Source organism: Anolis carolinensis, chromosome 2 (assembly GCF_035594765.1).
Source record: "Anolis carolinensis isolate JA03-04 chromosome 2, rAnoCar3.1.pri, whole genome shotgun sequence".
NCBI classification, from domain to species: Eukaryota; Metazoa; Chordata; class Lepidosauria; order Squamata; family Dactyloidae; genus Anolis; species Anolis carolinensis.
The window spans coordinates 137,290,776-137,310,044 of record NC_085842.1 but is presented as its reverse complement, the minus strand read 5'-3'; the positions used below and the strand labels follow the sequence as shown (position 1 = coordinate 137,310,044).

General features: G+C 41.7%; 1 protein-coding gene across 1 annotated transcript in view; it reads left to right on the top strand.

Moving 5' to 3' along the window:
* The first annotated feature begins 2,369 nt into the window (after nucleotides 1-2,369).
* Nucleotides 2,370-19,269, top strand: part of mxra7 (matrix remodeling associated 7) — a 74,551-nt gene continuing 57,651 nt past the window's right edge. Inside the window, exon 1 of the mRNA XM_008104362.3 lies at nucleotides 2,370-3,234. Coding sequence (XP_008102569.2) covers nucleotides 2,665-3,234 — 570 coding nt within the window. The 5' untranslated portion in view covers nucleotides 2,370-2,664. The remainder of the gene's footprint in view (nucleotides 3,235-19,269) is intronic.

Here is a 19,269-nt window from a genome sequence, read left to right as displayed (position 1 = left end):
AGAACAATATAATCTCTAAAATCAGGACATTAAATAAAGAGGAACACTCTGAAAATGGGAATTCCAGAAAGGAAACAACCAGGGCCAGCTAACACCTCCCAACAAAGGATTCCCCCAGGCAGGAAACAACCAGGCTTCCAAACAGCAAGGCTGTTCAGTGCTGCTCAACCTAACCAAGCAAGATTTCCCCTTCATAGTACACCCTCAGGGTTTCAAGCCATGAGGCTACTCTGTCTCATTCAGCCTGCCCAAGAAAGGATGCCCCTATATAGAAAGCAGTCAGTCTTTGAAACAGCGAGGCTATTCAGTACAATTCAAATTGTCTAAAAATCCATTTCCCTACAACGCAAGTACCCAGCCTTCCAAGCAGCAAACCTATTCCATTGTATTCCAGCTCACCAAACAAGGATTCACGTAAGGAGAAAACACCCAGACTTTAAGGCTGCAAGGCTATTCACTGCTATTCCACCAGGTTAACAAATGATTCCCAGCAGCCACAGACAGCAACGCGTGGCCGGGCACAGCTAGTATATAATTTAAAATCTAGAAAACATATAAATATTAAAATAGAATTAAACATTGAAACTATTAAAATAGTTAAAACTATTAGAACCAATTAGAAACCTGTTAAAATGCGTAAATTCTACTCTGCATACTCTGGCTTGGTCTTAAAAACAGTCTTCTTTAAAATCCTGCCTGTAAAGAAAGGTTTTAGCTTGTTGCCGAAGGGACAACACGGAGGGGGCCATTCTGGCTTCCCTGGGAAGGAGGGAGTTCCAGAGGTGAGAGACGCTACTGTATATACAAATTAAGCTCCAAAACATCATATTTTACAACAAATCGACAGAAAAAGCAGTTCAATACATGGTAATGTTATTACTGTATTTACAAATTTAGCACCAAAACATTGCAATGTATTGAAAACATTGACTACAAAAAACATTGACTACTAAAAGGCAGACTCGTTGGATAATACAGAACATTGGGTAAGCGAAGGCTGGCTAAGTGAGACTTAGGGGTCCTCAAACTTTTTAAGTGGAGGGCGGTTCATGGTCCCTCAGACTGTTGGGGAGCCGGACTATGATGAAATCGTCCAAAATTAGGATTGTTGTTGTGGGCCTTCAAGTTGTTTCAGACTTGGGTCAACCCTAAATTTAAAGCTTAGGACAGGGGCCAGGTAAATGACCTTGGAGGGTCGCATCCAGCCCAAGGGCCTTAGTTTGGAGACCCCTGCTGTATTGTATATGTGTATGTATATGTATATATACTCTGACTTACAGGAAGCACTGCTTGACTATCAAGCAAAAAGTGGGCGCTAGAAATAATATCATACGAAAGCCGACTAGCACAACCTGGGGATCACAACCAGACACAGTGAAGACATCTGCTCTTGTGCTTTGCTATTCTGCAGCTGAATATGCATGCCCAGTGTGGAATGCTTCTCACCACGTTAAAACAGTTGATGTCTACGCCCCACATCACTGGAGAAATTATACTGTTTAGCCGGCATTGCACCACCTGATATCCGCTGGGAAGTAGCAGCCAGCAATGAAAGAACCAAGGCAGGGACATTTCCAGCCCATCCCTTGTTTGGATATCAGCCAGCACACCAACGCCTTAAATCAAGAAAAAGTTTTTTAAGATCAACAGAGATACTTGCAGGAACATCTCAGCAAGCAAGAGTCCAAAGGTGGCAGGCTAAAACCCGGAACCTCAAACCATGGCTGATACCGAAAGAGACTCCCTCCTGGGCACACAGAAGACTGGGCGACTAGGAAGGCACTGAACAGACCGCTCTGGCACCACGAGATGCAGAGTCAACCTTAAGAAATGGGGCCACAAAGTGGTGTCCACGACACGCAAGTGTGGAGATCAAACCACAGACCACTTACTACAATGCAGCCTGAGCCCTGCCGCATGCACTATGAAGGACATTCTTACAGCAGCACCATACACTCCAAGTGGCCAGCTACTGATCAAAGCACATTTAGTATAATGCCAAGTTTTTAACTTTTGTGTTTTTAAACACATTACAACTGTATCCTAAGTTCACTTCTGCAGGCCTGTATTCTGGGATGCTTCTATAACAGGCATGGGCCAGCTTGGGCTCTCCCTTGATGAGTTTTGGACTTCAACTCCCGCCATTCCTAACAGCTCCAGGCCCCTTAAGCGCTTAAGCGGCTGAGGGGGGGAAAGGAAGGGGCCTGAGGCTGTTAGGAATGGCGGGAGTTGAAGTCCAAAACTCCTCGAGGGAGGGCCGAAGCTGGCCCATGCCTGTTTTATAGTAATAGTTATGTACATATATGTGTATGTAAAAACCAACCCAGAACGCAGGCCTGCGAAGCTCTTCTCCATCTAAAGTCCTGAGGGCCCCTCAGTTCTGTAGCCCTGGGCGGCTTTGCTAGGCCTAAGTGGCGCCTCCCTCGGTTGAAGAGGCCAGAACTTTTCCTCAGGCGGCGGCGTGCGGGGCCTGCGAGAGGCGGGGCCTGTGACGCGCGTGTTGTGAAAGCCGCTTCAGAGAGAGCGAGGCGGGACTGCGGCTGCGAGGGAGAGCGCGGGAGCCATTCAGTTGCGGCGGGGTACCGGGAGAAGAAGGAAGGCAGGCAGGCAGGCAGGCAGGAGGGCAACGAGCGCCTCTCCCTTAGTCAGCCCTCGCCTGCCGGGATGGACGCCCTGGCGGTGGACTGGTCCTTCGCCCTCCCGCTGCTCTTCACCGTTCTGGCGGTGCTCCTCGCCTCCGTCTTCGTGAAGCTGCGCTCCTCGGGAGCGAAGGAGGAGGAGGAGAGGGCGGAGGAGAAGCCCCGAGAAGCCGTGGCTGATGCTGAGGTCGACCGCCTCGCCGGAGGAGAAGGGATTCCCGAGGAGAAAGGGAAGGAGGAGGAGGAGGAGGAGCGGGGAATAGAGAGAAGAAGCGTCCCTGTGGAGAACCTCGGGGCCGAAGAGAAAGAGGAGGAAGCAGGAGGGGAAGAAGAAAGGGAGACCCGGGAGCGGGCAAAGGAAGAGGCGGCTGCGGAGAGGACTGCCCAAGAGGAGCCCCAGCCCTCGACGACGACGCCCGCCAGGCCCCCTCAGGCCCAGGCCGAGCGGGAGGAAGAAGAGGCGGCCAAGCCTCTCAGGATGGAGGCGGCAGGGACCTCTGTCGTCGGTGCTGCTTCGTTGGCCGTGGAAAGGGAGCAACAGGAGGAGGAGGAAGAGGACGACGACGAGGACGACGACGATGAGGAGGAGAGCAAGGTAAGGACGTCCCCGAGAGCCCCCCTCTGCAGATTTAGTGACTTATTTGGGGTTAAGACTTTCTGGGAGGGCCCTGCTTTTGGTCCCACTGGTGGGGTCGAGAGACAGGGCCTTCTCTGTGGTGGCGCCTCTGCTCTGGAACTCTCTCCTCTTGGCATTCAGAAAATTGAAATGGCCCCAGACCACGATATTGGATCATGTGATTTTAAACCCTATACCAGGCATGGGCAAACCTCGGCCCTCCAGGTGTTTTGGACTTCAACTCCCACAATTCCGAACAGGCACTAGAATGTTATAATTCCTAACAGTCGCACCGGGATGTGAAGTGGGTCATGGGGGTATGTGTGCCAAGTGTGGTCCTGATCCGTCATTGGTTAGAGTAACAGTGGTCTGTGGGAGACAAAGTGTTTGAAAATACTGAAAATCCCATTATTCGTGGTCCATCCTCCCCCAAACCGCACCAGGACTTAAAGTGGGTCATGGGGGTTAAGTGTGCCAAGTTTGGTACAGGTCAGTAATTCGTGGAGGTTGCAGTGGCCTGTGGAAGTGGCAGCCAATCAGAAAGCTAACACATACAAACATACAGTAGAGTCTCGCTTATCCAACCTTCAGTTATCCAACATTCTGTATTATCCAACGCAGTCTGCCTCCCACCCAGATCCAAAGCTTTTTCTCTAGGCAGCAACATGCAGCAGACCAACACGCTCAGCAACAGTGCAAATGCAGCCACGCTCCCAAACAGGTGGCAGACTTGTTGTGAAACATAATGTTTTGGTGCTTAATTAGTAAAACCATAACATAATTTGACATTTAATAGGCTTTTCCTTAATCCCTCCTTTTTATCCAACATTTTTGCTTATTCAGTGTTCTGCCAACCCATTTATGTTTGGATAAGCGAGACTCTACTGTACATACATATGTATGTAGGAAGTCCAAAACACCTGGAGGGCTGAAGTTTGCCCATGCCTGCACTATACGGTTCTGGGCCAACTTACCTGGCTGAACGCGTCTCCCTCTCTGAGTCTATAAGAGCTTTAAGATCGGCTGGGGAGGCATTGCTCTCTCAAAGCGAGCGCGATTGGTTGGGACAAGAGACAGGGCCTTCTCAGTGGTGGCCCCTTGGCTGTGGAACACCCTCCCCAGTGACATCAGGCAGGCCCCATCCGCGCTGGTGTTTAGAAACAAACTTAAAACCTGCCTTTTCTCACAGGTATTTGGTGAATAGGAAACTATGGAATGACAATTGAATAATGGACTATGGATTTTGGAAAACGGTTTGGGCATGAGATCATGACTCAGCATTTTATTTGGTTTTTATCTGTTTAATTGATTGATGTGTTTAGATTGTTTATATTTTGATGAAATGTGTTTTATTGTTTACCCGTGTGGCATTGAATTTTTGCCGGATTTGAAAGCCGCCTTGAGTCCCTTCCGGGGTAGAGAAAGTCGGGATAATAAATAAATAAATAAGGTGTTTTAATTCTTTCTCTTGATGTCTAAATGTTGCTTATATCTTATGTTTATGGAGCCCCTGGTGGTGGAGCAGGTTAAACCACTGAGCTGCTGAACTTGCAGACTGAAAGGTTTGAATCCAGGGAGCGGGGTGAGCTCCTGCTGTTAGTGCCAGCTTCTGCCAACCTAGCAGTTTGAAAACATTAAAATGTGAGTAGATCAATAGGTACCACTTCAGTGGGAAGGTAACGGTGCTCCATGTAGTTATGCCAGCCACATGAACTTGGTGGTGTCTACGGATAACACCAGCTCTTCAGCTTACAAATGGGGATGAGTACCAACCCCCAGAGTCGGATACAACTAGACTTAACATCAGGGGAAAACCTTCACCTTTACTATCTTATGTTTAATGGTTTTATTGATTTTAATGTATAGTTATATGTTCCTTGTTTAGATGTTTGATTTGGTTTACCTGTTTGTTAGACATTGAATTTTGCTATTATGTTGTAAACCACTTTGAGTCTCCCCAGGGGTGAGAAAAGCAGTATATAAGTTCTGGTCCTACTTACCTGTCTGAACATATCTCCTCCTATGAGCCATTAAGAACTTTAAGATCGTCCGGGGAGGCCCTGCTCTCGGTTCCACCTGCCTCGCAAGCACGACTGGTGGGAACGAGAGACTGGGCCTTCTCAATGGTGATTCCTCGGCTGTGGAACACCCTCTCTAGCAATATTTGGCAGGCCCGGTCTCTTTTGGGCTTCAGGAAGAACTTAAAAACATGGTTGTGTGTGCAAGCATTTAATGAATAAGCTCTATGACTCGACACGGTCCGAATTAGGGTTTATGCGCAAGGTTCCTGGATGAATGGATTTAAGTATTTATGTTTTAAACTTGTATACTGTTTTTTTTAAGTAATGCTTAACTGTTTTAAATGTGTTACGTTTTATTTTATTTTGTTATTGGCATTGATTTTGCCAGATTTTGTAAGCCGCCTTGAGGCCCCTCGGGTGAGAAAGGCAGGGTAGAAATGCTGTAAATAAATAAATATATAAAAGTACAATAAATAAATAAATTTCTGCAGACCTTGGAGAGGGAGAGAGAGGGGGAAAGGGCGGGGGACTTCTGGGCTTCTTAGGGACCTGGTGTCAGCCTGGGTTCTGCCTTGGCTTTCTCTTGGGACTTCCTGATCTATCATCCACAAGTAAAGCTATAAAATATGTCAGACTCCTCCTTTTCTTCTTCTTTCCTCCCTTTGGTCCCATTCACCCAGGCGCTCACAAATATCAATTCAGAAAGGAGATGTTCAGATTGCCAATGAAAAGTTATGCTCAATTATGATGATAATTTTTTTCATTGATGGAATTCTTCAGAACTTCTGTTAAGTACAGCTATTGATAAGTTTTGCTTATGCTGACGTTTTTGGCCTAAATTTCCATGGTGCACAAATGAAACCCTTTTGGATGGTCCTTTCTTCCCAAATGACAAATGGCATTTCCTGCTGCAGTCTTATGGTTTCCAGTAGTCATGCAAGACATTGTGGTGTCACCTATTTCCTTTTACTTTCCATTTCCCCCAGCATTGTGATCTTTTCCAAGCTTTCCTGTCTCCTCATGATGTGGCCAAAATACTTCAACTTTGCCTCTAATATCTTTCCTTCCAGTGAGCAGTAGGGCATTATTTCCTGGAGGATGGACTGGTTGGATCTTCTTGCGGTCCAAGGCACTCTCAGGATTTTCCTCCAGCACCAGAGTTCAAAAGCGTATCCTTCGCTCAGCCTTCCTTATGGTCCAGCTCTCGCAACCATAGGTTACTATGGGGAATACCATTGCTTTGACTATGCAGACCTTCATTGGCAGTGTGATGTCTCTGCTCTTCACTATTTTATCAAGGTTGGCCATTGCTCTCCTCCCAAGAAGTAAACGTCTTCTGATTTCCTGGCTGCAGTCTGCATTTGCAGTGATCTTCGTACCTAGAAATATAAAGTCTGTCACTGCCTCCACGTTTTCTCCTTCTATTTGCCAGTTATCAATAGGTGTAGTTGCCATGATCTTGGTTTTCTTGATGTTTAACTTCAACCCAGCTTTTGCACTTTCTTCTTGCACCTTGGTGATAAGCCCTTCCTCAGCTCTTCCTCAGTTTCATGGCATGGAGGGAAAATAAATCATCTGTCCTCCATATGCAGCCTAAGATTGTTTCTGATTAAAAATAAGTGAGCAATCCTAAGTAAGCAATCCTGCCAGAACACTGGTTCTCAGCTGCCTCTTACTTCCTGACAGCAAGTTAGACTTTTGCTTGTCCCAACTAAAAAACTCCAGAGAGAAAATGTATCTCATCTCTACTCTAGACTTGCCTGAAAGATGCTTCTAAATAATGTTTAATTTTTTTTTAATTGTGCAAGTTGTTGTCTATTGCTGTGTTTTATACTGCTACTGTTTTTATTCGGGCTTGGCCCCATGTAAGCCGCCCTGAGTCCCCTCCGGGGAGATAGAGGCGGGGTATAAAAATAAAGTTATTATTATTATTATTATTATTATTATTATTATTATTATTATTATTATAAATACAAAAAACCTCCCACACCTTTCTTTTTCTTTCTTTCTAAATTCCCTTCCTTTCCTTCTTCCTCTCTCCAATTTGGCTAGATAAGCTTTTTGTTAAATTTCCTTTTTGAATGAGGAGCAAAAATATCTTATTGTTTAGGCTCTTTAACTGTAAGAATCATTTGGTATGGGTCACAACATAAATCCCGGAAATTCAGGCTCTGCTTTGAGAATAATGTTGTGCTCAGATACTTAATTTGTAAAATGAAGTTTGTTGGGACTCAAGCCCCTTGTGAGATTAAAATCCGTAGCTGTGAATGCCTTTTCACATTTTCAGATGAATTGATGTTGGTACTATGGTAAAGGAAATGCCTTCTGTACTTTTTCATTATTTTATTTTCTTACATTTTTGAGATTGGCACTATAACCATATTCTCATCTCCAGTTGAGTTCTGACAAAGTTCCATAGTTTGCAACAAAAAAGTTGTATTTAGTAGTTCTGTTCAGTTTGTCAGCTATCCAGCCAGTCAACTGTTATTCCATTCTGTCTTCCACACATTTTCTTGTCCTTACAGTCAGCATATTTAATCTCTCAGGTGACACAAAATGCTATGTTCATTTTGGTACAACGTAATACACCAATCCTTCTGGGTGCTGCCAAGAAATGCTCTTTAAGTTTGATGAGGAGATACTGGTTATGCTGACTGGGGAACGGAATCTAAAAAACTAATCTTTCCAAGCTCTGGGATAAAAACTTCACTACTGCTATGACATGATTTACTTATACACAAGTTTACTAGGGCTGAATGTTAGACATTTGAAGCCTGAGCAGAGAAGCAAACTGTGTTAAGGTATAAAGAAACCAGGGTGAGTTTTGCAAGGATCATCACCAAGGTTGGAGTAAAATATATGTGTTAAGGAAAAACCCCATTCTGATAGTCATTATATGCAGGTGCTCATTAAGGCCAATAAGTTTGGGCCACACCCAGTGGGGTGTAACTGGGTGTGTTTTGAGACACATGGTGCTCTCTCCCTTGCTCACTCTCTGGGGATTATGGGAGTTGGAGAAGTCATGTTCTCTGTGTTTATGTGATGCATAAAAGGACTATTGTAAGTTTTGTTACGCTGAAGGATTTATTTTGATGCAATGCTACAAGTTTATGTTTTGACTGTGCTGAAGAAGAGTAAATTTATGTTGCCTATTTCATCTGTGTGAAGCTATTTTGTCTTTGATGGACTATATTCTGCGTAAACCGCAACAAATTGTGTCCTATTGGGTGTGTGGTACTCAAACCAATGTGTGGGCAGAAAATCTCACAAATGCCTGTGCTCTCTCCCTAGTTTAGAAAACAATAACAAAACAGCTAGCAATTTGCTGTCCTTCCATGGCATCCAAACTCAGCCCTTAAACGCAACCACTTCAGTCTGCTGTTAGAGAAGATATAATAAGGCTTGGTTAGGAGCCAAGTCAGGATACTTTAAGATGATCTAATCCCATTGAGGTCACTATTTTATCTGGCTTCTGTGTTCACTGCTGTTTCATATACATCTGTTGCTTCCTAACTTCCCTTCCGTAACAGAGGGATAATAGGTCGTGTTGACTTGCAGGAAAGTAGGACAAAACTGAGTAATCAGTAGCCCCCTGGATACTGTTGGATTACAGGTCCCATAATTCTTTATTACTGTCTGTGCTGTGTGGTTAATGGAAGCTGCAGACAGAAAGTATCTGGAGGATCACTAATTGCTTATCTATGTTGTAATGATAACTGAGATAATGTATTTGAAATTGAATTCACAAAAGATGCTATATAAAAGCAAATTATTTGTAATTGTTTTCTTTGATTCATTTTCAAAATACTGTAGTCAGAAATATCAATATTGTGGAAAACCCATCGTATAGGAAATGAAACATTTTTATTCTCTTATGTTCCCGAGGTTTGGGCTTCTCAAATGAGTACTGCATTTACACTAATTTTTTGTTTCTTCTTCATATACTTCTTACTCTGGAGAGTTGACAGTAATATTTCCCTAAGAGAAACACCACATTTGCTTTGTGAAGTGAATGGAAGTTATTTTATCTTTAAACAAACCTCCAAAGCCTGTGTGGGAGGACCTCCATTGTCAATTTCTTTCCTAATTTGTCCTTGGAGCTGGTGATTATTTACCCCCCCCCCCCCCACACACACACACCTACCTCTAGCTTTCTGCCTTTGCCCGTTTATGCCTCCAGGCACCTTTCTATAATTTCCCAGGGGAAACACTGGCATGACAAAGAACTTGCTGTAAGCAGCCCTGCTGATCAGGAGATCCTTGCTAATGTTGCCACTGTGAGCCAGATGGGCTTTTCAGTACTCCTTCCTTGCAAGCTAGGGATGCAGGACACTAGCAGGCTTTTGCAGCTGGAAACTTACAGGAGAGCTGACTTTAACAAACAGTGATTCTGACAGTATGCTCTGTTGAAGCATTACTAGTCTTGTGGCATGAGTTTCCTAGGTGAGAAAGAATGGCCTTTCTTTCTCTGTGGCAAGGGTGGCTGGTTGACATCTTTTTCTTTGCTATTTCATATCAGCCTGTTTATTTAATGCTATCTAAAGGTGCCTTACTATAACCACATTTAGCTCTGGCTCTGCATGGAAGATTACCTCATTTTATTGCCTGTTTATTGTCTGTGTCTGAAGATATCCATGGAATGTTGCCTTATTGTGTTGCAGACAAGCGTCTCTTGTCTCTTAGCCTTACTGTCCGGTAAACTTTACTTCACAGGCAAGGCCAATACTAGATTTATTCACAGACTAAGAGGCCCAGAGTATGAGAAGCCTCAAATGCTTTTTAGAGCCCCAAATGTCATCTTTTATATAATCATTAGAATAAGAAAATTGGGTTTTGTTAAATTCCATGGATTATGTTTAAATAGTTCAGTGCATGAGTAGCCAGCTTGGTTGCTCTTGACGTTTTTGTACTGCTGTTACACTGCTCTGCATGGTTCATGGTTCATGGAGGCTCAGCTAGGCCAGATAGAGGGACAAGTTATCCCCTCCAACTTGTTTTTACCAACATTGTCACTGCATCCGCCACTTAACCCTTAAAGAACCATACTTCCATTTGACTATGCCAAATAAGAGTGCCTTATCCTCCATTGCGGGGGAATCAGCTGAGCTGGTGACACAGTTGCTCCAGCCCAGCTCCACATCTAGTCCTTGAATGGGGCTTGGAGGGAGAAGGACAAGAAGAAGATGGCAGCAGACACAGGTTCCCAGTAGATACAGCAACAGTGTTAATAAGCTGCTTGGAGAGCATCTCCCACACCTTGGACTGCAGCAGGTGTGTTGGTCCAGGTTTTTATCTTTGGAATGTTGGAGGGGTGTATGACGTGAACAAGGCTGTTGTGTGAAATTAAATTTGGCATAGAAATGGGATTCCTGAGAGTCCCAGTTTTCACCTCTTCCTACTATCAAAAATAGCCAATCTAACCTGTTCCAGTGATCTTCAGTGTACAAGACTTTGTGCGCTGTGCTTGTCTCCAGTGGTCTTTCTCTCATTTCCCTTCAGGTCCATTGTCCTGTACCCTGCCTATTACCATGCGTTGACCGGGGTGCTACGTGTGTTTGTGAAACTTAATGGTATCCTTGGAAAGCAGCTTTCAAGATCCACAGCATGCTGGTATGGTTATTTCATGGCCATTCCTGGCAGAAACCTGGAAGGTAAATGGCAACTCTGCCTTCCTAGTCACATGCCAGCAACCATATGCTTCCTTGATCAATGGACAAACACAGGAACAACCACCATGAAATTAGACGATTTCTTCAAAATTAAAAAATAAAGCTGCAACCATGTTTACATAGGAGCAGAGGGCTACAACTAAATTGACAAGAATCAGATTGCACTACAAAATGTAGACCACTACTATAATCCAAAATAGGGGCAGCCTCAATCATCAGTCCTTCATGGAATTGTCATATTTTACCAGTTTCCTAAAACTCAGCAAGGAAGTGGTTTCCTAGGTTTCCTTTGCAGAAGGCCTTCCACCTTTGCATTCACATCATAGACAACACACACCAGAGAAGCTCCACCATAAGTTGCTAGAAACATTTCCTCGGATGATAATGTCAGGAGAATGGGACTGCTATGTAAAAAATCTTTTTCCATCAGGCTCACTAAGCTCAAACTTTCCAGAAGCAAGCAGGGGCACACAGTGCAGCTCTGAGGAAAGGACCAGATATTCTGTGATCATCTAGGTCCATTGCGTGTCAAAAAAGAAGCAGCTACACTCTGTAGCCAGCTATGTTTTTGGGCAGTCTTCAAGGACAGACCAATGAGAGAGCAGGGAACTGCTTCCAAATGAATTCTGGGACTAAGGTATAGGACTGCAAGGGAGAGGCACACGTTGAGTTAACACTGTTTTATGTTGAAGTTGTCTCCTGCAGAATTCTGGGGCTTGTAGGTTTAGGAGAGGAGCCTTTAAAATGTTCAGTCAGAGAGGTTGGAGGTGTTGCTGGTGTTTGGAAATACATTTTTTGGGCTACATCTCCCAGAATCCATAGATCTGTGCCCTCACAATACGGTAAAAAGTTTATCCACTTCAGTGTACCACTTTTTGGCTAGTAACCTTCAAGGGTTTGGTAAATCTGCAAATCTCTTGAAACTTCAAAGTCACGACATACATTGCCTTAAAAAAAACTAATTCTGAAGAATAGATGATTTTGCAGGCTGGATTTTGTAGGCCACCTGCTACATTTTCCACTTTTAAACAAAACCCAGTTTAGCCCTGGAAAGCAGAGATCAGCTGACCAGCCCAGTCTCCTGATCTCATTTTGTCCCACCCCATTGGATCTTCAAAGCAAGTGTCAGAATACTGAGATTTATTACTTTTCTGTCATTTGCCACACATTGTTTGAAGGAAGAATGGTCCCATTTAGACAATTTGCTTTGCAGAGCTTCTTTTGGCTGGTTGCAGGAGGAGGCTGTATTTGACTGGTATCCAGAGTGACCCCCCTCCCCCCCTTCTGAGTAAGTTCGTAAAAGGACTAGGCTTGACTAGGCTGGACCAGGCATGTGCCAAGGCTTTTTTGAGCAAGCTGATTGTTTAGTTGCCATTTGAGTCGATCGATGTCCACAGAATTCGTGTTGGGTGGCAGACACTGCAGTATAAAGATGTGCTGCTTCCTGGCATCTTCCCATCTTGTTTATTTGTTGAAATCTTTGTTGGAAATCCTTGTATAATGGCCTGCCAAAAATGTAACATTCAAAAAGATGCTTCAGTTGCAGTTTTATATTTATTTTCATTGCTGTAAATCCTGTTCAGTTTGATGAAACTTACTACTGAGAAGCCATGTACAGAATTATGATGTATATCTACACTGAAATGGTTTGAGTCAGCTTCGTTTGAGAGAAAGGAATTTCAGTGCAGATGCTTATATTTGCTTCTAATGGTAGATTTGATTTATTTTACTTCCAGAAGGGGAATGCAGTTTTGCTATTTCATTTGTTCCCATATCTAAACCAAATACTTGTTAAAGAAAATAAATGGAAAAAGAATTACAATATATTGTCTTGTGTAAGTCAATCTTATATTTAAGTCAATGGCAGGTTTTTGGGTATGAATTATGTATTTTGGCATGACCAACAGATAAGTGCTGATGGTCATTCTGTAGAAAGGGTAAAGTGGCAGAAGCACTTCAGGGGTAGCCATTGCCACCATTTCCCCATCCATGCACTTAAAAAGGCCACAAGTAGCACCATGACAGAAAGTGTGTGTGTGTGTGTGTGTCAGTGCTTGTTTTAGGATCTTGCATGACAAAATAAGCTCTTGCCTTTCTTTAGTCTACTCATAAAAGGAGATATTTCTTTTTTTGATATAATACTCGCATTGATCCATTAATAAGTCAGGCCAGAGTTTTTGAGTCAAAATGTTGACTAAAATTTCTAGATTTATACATGAGTATGTACAGTAAGCAAAAAATGCCTGTTTTAAAAATATTCTGTTCTTCGTAGTAGTGAGCGATTGGATAGTAGAAAAGAAAATCCAGAATGGTTGGTCTCTTAATCATGAAGATTTGGAAAGAGGGGTGGGCTACTGCTATCCAGATGTCTGTTTAGTTGGGGAAGTGACCATTTAACTACTTCTGAAGGCCAAGGAAGGGCCTGGAGAAAGATTTGGGTGTCCTGAGCTTAATGATATTGCATGCCTCATGGCTTCTTTTTAATCTGTGTCAGACATGATTTATAATATCTCATCAAGGAAATACCCAGTGCTTGTGATTTTTAGATACTGTGAGCTCAGCTGTCAGTTCTGCAGAAACCCCAGGGGTTTATTGCAGGAGACAAGAAAGTCTGTTTAATTTCATCACTGAGTGCAGAATGGCAAAAAAAGTGATGAGCAAATGATTTGCATACAGAAGGTCCTGGGTTCAATAATTAAAATATCTGGTAGAATCGTAACAGAATTCTTCCTGAAATGATGGCGAGACACTGACAGTCTGTATCAGCGAAACTAGATTAGATAGGCTGGTGGTCTGTGACGGAGTATAAAGTTGTTTCCATGTTCCCAAAAACCGGAATGCATCATGAAAGGCATGGTTTGGATGCACATGCTAACTTCTCATCTAAAATGTTTATTATAGAGACTGCTTTGAGTTTCAATCCAGTGAGAAAAACAGAGTACAAATAAATAGAAGGAGGCAGATGAGTTGTTGTTTCTAGAGTTTATTGAGATTCACAGGCTGCTTTTCCCATAAAATTTATGTTATCCATCTTCACAGACTGACAGCTAAGGATTGGCCTGGGCATACACAATGATCACTTGATGATAGTGTATTTAGCAACATTTTTGCACATAAAGTAACTACAAAGTAGCAAAATGCACAAAAAAGAATGCCCCAATACTGTATTGAAAACAAGTGACCAGAAAGAACTGAATGCACAGGAAGAAGGCTCTCTACAAAACTTCTATATTGTTTTGGCTTTGATAGGCCATTCACCCATGCAATCACCCTTCCAAGTTTTAGCAGTCGCAAAATGATGGATGTGCATTCTCTCATTCCTTAAATGGTTTTCCTTACTCAGAAATATAATACATTATAGCTCAGACTTTATAAAATTGAGGATTTTTTTTGAAAGAGTGATTGTCCTTATATATATAGAAACTAGAGTATTTTGACCACTTCGGAAGTACTGCACTTTTTCCTGTCCTCGGTATGAGTGTTCGATCACATTAACAGGCAGTGAAAGGGAAGATTAAATTTTCCTTCTTCTGAGTACTTAAAGAATACTCCTCTGAATCCACAAGAAAATTCCTCCCTGTCTAGAAAGATGTTGTATGCTGCTAAACTGCCTTAGTGTAGAATGTATGGCATTAAAAAAATACATTTCTCTTATCCCAAGCTCTGGTCAAACTACAGTAATACAAAATAAATATTGTAGCTGTCTTCCCTTCCGTTTATAGTTTAGAACACAATTTGTGGTGGGAGGAACCTATTCTTTAAGTTTATATTTTGCCTCAGATTTTAGTGGAGACAGTTTACATATTCTCTCCTGCATCTAGCTTCAGAGATGGTGCAGTCTCTTCAAAGGGTGGTAAATTTTCTGATCAGCCATAGGGATCTGGTAGAAGAAGGGGAAAATTGTAACCTGCAGGCATGATCTCTAGGTCATATAATTTCCTTCAGCACTTCAGTCTTTGATAATAAAGGATACCAGTTCTTGTTTGCTGAATAGGTTTTGTTTATAGTATCAGGAGTGTTATGCTGCTGCTGAAGTTCCATGTGACTGGTATAGATGTAGCCAACAGTGTCTTGTGAATAGGATCCTTAAATCAGCTTTTCTAGTCACTTTCTGTAAATGAAACATTGGAGCACCACCTTGTTTGCCTCATGCAATGGATTGTTGTGAGGTAGCACTGCCTGCTCTTATTATCATTTTCAATAATAATAATAATAATAATAATACTTCATTTATACCCTGCCACCAGCTCCCCGTGGGGACTCGAGGCAGCTTACAGGGGGCAAAAGCCCAAACATAACTGAAGAAAATAAAAATCATAAACACAATTCACAGTATAAAAACATAAAAACAGTAATACAATATAAAACGAGAATGTTATAATAGTTAATAATATTAGTCAACCACCAGACATAATTCTATTGTCTACACAGGTAAAGAAACGGAGGCAGCTATGCAAGAATAAAGATGAATTAAAGTGCATAGATGATAAGGACCTGATAAAATATAGGAGAAGCCTTGTTTGCAGCACAGAAGTATGTTGTCCCTACTTTTTTGTGTGTGGAAATTAATCATGCAGGTATACAAAACTCCCTACTTACGCACTTCATCCTAAAAGCATAGCATACTTTGTTCTGCATTCAATTGACTGAACATGATTTCACATAGGAGGAAGCTTTAATACTGTTGTTCCCATTTGCAGATTACTAACCTAAGGTTATAGTGTGGGCTGGTAGTAATAAAGTAAAAAGCATTGCATGCTAAGTGAGCAGCTGAGTCAGGAAGAAAATATACAGCTTCCCAAGCACACTCGTCTCGTTCTTATGTATGCTTTGTGTATGAGAATTTAGCTTACCATCTGGTGACCTAAAATGTTGCTGTAACATCTCTCCTTGGTGCATGATTATTAAGATGAGAGCTTCATATCTCTTCCTAATTTGCAAATGCATGTGCACAAATGGCTTCCTGTCCCCAGTCAGCTGCTGAAATTCATAATTCCTTGTTTTGGGATTAAAATTGTTAAGTGGGAAGAACATCATCTTCTTAGAAACAGAGAAGGGTGGACTGCTTGGGTGAAGAAACATCTGCACAGTTTTTGACTTTCTTGACGTTATGAACTTCTAACATCCCAGCAGGAATTGCCAATCCCAAAGAATTATGGAAATTGTAGTCCAAAGAATCTGGAGGGCCAAGGGATCTTTACCCTGGCCCTAATCTATACAAAATGCTGATTGCAGCTTTGATAGTTTTCTAATATTTCAAATAATTCAGTGCTAAATAAATTAGTAATTGGCAATTTGAATGTGGATTTCCCTATGAAAAAGGTGCCAGTTTTATATGTGTGTGTGTTTTATGTTTTGTGTGATGGTAAGGATATTAAATAATTTTGACATGTATGTTAGACCAGCGCATTTCTCACAGAAATCCCCCAGCTGTGTAAGCCTGCTGGTTGACTTTGGGCAAGTTACTCTCTCAGCCTTAGAGGAAAGCATAAGTAAACTCCCTTTGAACAGATCTTGCCAAGAAAACCCCATAGTAGATTTGCTCTAGAGCAGGAGCCCTCACACCTTTTAAGCAGAGGACCAGTTCATGGTCCCGCAGACTGTTGAAAGGCTGGATTATAGTTTGAAAAAAACATAAACGAATTCCTATGCATACTGCACATATCTTATTTTTAGTTTAAAAAATGAAAGAACAATACAATATTTAAAATGAAGAACAATTGTAATCAATACAAACCCACCAGTATTTCCATGGTAAATGTGGAGCTGCTTTTGGCTTATGAGATATTCAAAGTAATTAGGATTATTGTTGTGTGCCTTCAAGTCATTTCAAACTTAGGGCAACCCTAAGTCTAAAGTTTAGGGTGAGGGTCGGGTAAATGACCTTGGAGAGCTGCATCCAGCCCATGGGCCTTAGTTTGTAGACCCCTTCTCTAGGTTCACCGTAAATCAGAAAATAAAGGCGCATATCAACAAAAATATAATATATCTGTGCCTGATCCTATCATCAACACACATCTACATTATATTGCTGCTAATCATAGAGTAATGCAGAATAAGTATGATTCCTGAAGCAAAGGACAAGAAGACCTGTCATCCCTAACCCATGGCAGTCATAGTCCAGTACCATCCAAAGATTCTTAGATTCAGGCATCATCTTATCTTTTGCCCAGAATTAGGCCCAAATACTTAGAGAGTTAGACAGGTAAGAGAATATTTGGGAAAAAGCAGGTTTAGTCAAGCCAATGCCATAGTACCTTTCCTGCTCATGTGATTATTTTTTTCTTCCCAGAAGATGCAAGTATTTCTTACATCTCCACATTAGCTTGTTTGGTTTATGCTTCAGTCTTCATCTCTTTGTGGTCCAGGCTATTAATCTTCTGCATTCAAGCATTATGAATTACTCTGCTGTTGCTTGTCAAGAGTCTTTGGAAACCGGGAAGAACTGCAATTATCAGGAGAAGCAAAACAAAAGGATTGATAAAAGTGGGGCTTAAGGTGCAACATTCAGTAGTGACTTGAACATGTGAAATGACAATATAGTTGGCATGGTTTATTAATTCAGTACCAGAACCCTGCTGGCTAAGGTATCCAGGAAATTTTAGTTTAAAAGAAGCCAAGCCACCTTTTCCAAGTTGTATATATATTTCACTGGAGGCAGTTCACATGTTCATCTTTTATACACATATGCATAGGTAGATGAAGAATTGGTTCTTGAAGACTTTTCCTAACTTACTCTATGGGGTTAATATTTTAAAGGAAAAAAAATTATGAACAAAATCTTAGAAAACCAAAAAAACCCAGACTCATGGCGCCACGCAACAATAACTTTGATTCCAAAAGAAGGACAAGATTCCAAAAATGTCAAAAATTACAGGCCAATATCTTTATTAAATTTGGACTATAAAATCTTTACAAATATCCTGGCTGAAGGAATGAAAGAATTCCTGAGGGATTGGATACAAGAGGAGCAAACGGGCTTTTTACCAAAAAGGCAAATGAAAGACAATGTGAACGAAATTATAAATATAATTGAATATTATGAATTTACAAAGAAAGATGAATTGGCTTTACTCACTATTGATATGGAAAAAGCTTTTGACAACCTAAATTGGGATTTTTTAAAATTATTAATTAGGGAATTAGACATGGGATATAGGTTTACAAGTGCGATTAATCAAATTTATGATAAACAAGAAGCAAAAATCATAATAAATTCATTGGAATCAAAAAATTTCAAAATATGTAAAGGAACTAGACAAGGCTGCCCATTGTCCCCTCTGCTGTTCATCTTTTCACTGGAAATCCTCTTAAATAATATCAGAGAAGATCCCAAATTGAAAGGAGTAAAAATAAAAAATATAATTATAAATTTAGGGCCTTTGCTGATGATCTCATTTGCATAATAGATGTATTGTATCCCAGCCACAGGCTGGCCAGATTCAGGATGAAGATGAAGGGGATTCTGGTTTTGGGATTCAAGAGCAGCAGTCTGAGGCTGAAGCCAGCTCAGAGATGCAGTTTCAGTTTGAGCAGGATGAACTGCTGATTCCAGGAGAAACAGATAACGGTCAGGGTGACATTCTTCCCTTGAGAAATGAAGAGGAAGAAACTTCAGCTTTGGAAAATAATGAGGGAGATGGTTTAGCTCCAGGCCAGGTGCAAGATAACGGTAGCACAAGCAATGAGTTATCCAGAGAGGACCGTTTGTCTTGGATGGGTTCCCAGTTTCGTAGAAGTGAGCGTTTAGCGCACAAACAAAAATCTAGCTGTGGGAAAAGGAAAGCCTTCCTGAGTTGTTATTAAAGTGTGCTTTTGCAGATCACTCTTTATCAGAGCAATTCATCGCTTCATCTATGTGGATGTGTTTCCTTGCCAGTGTTCTTGGATTCTTGGGCCTTGTTCTTTGGACTCTATGGATTAATACCTTGCCTTATGGATTATTGCTCTTGCCATGCTCTTTGAACTGATGGACCTTGCATTTTGGATTATTGAACATATTGACTCTCTCACTACAACTTTGAATTACCTTTTCATTGCTTGCTTGATTTATATTCTGCTTTGCTTAATAAAAACCTCAAAAGACTACCTGTGTGTCTGACTGGGTATCTATAGCAAGGTGAACTTAGCCTGAGGTGCGACAAGATGACCCAATAAAAACAATACAGCATTGGTTACCCTGTTTCCCCTAAAATAAGACATCCCCAGAAAATAAGACCTAGTAGAGGTTTTGCTGAATTGCTAAATATAAGGCCTCCCCCAAAAGTAAGACCTAGCAAAATTTTTGTTTGGAAGCATGCCCGCCGAACAGAACACCAGAGCAT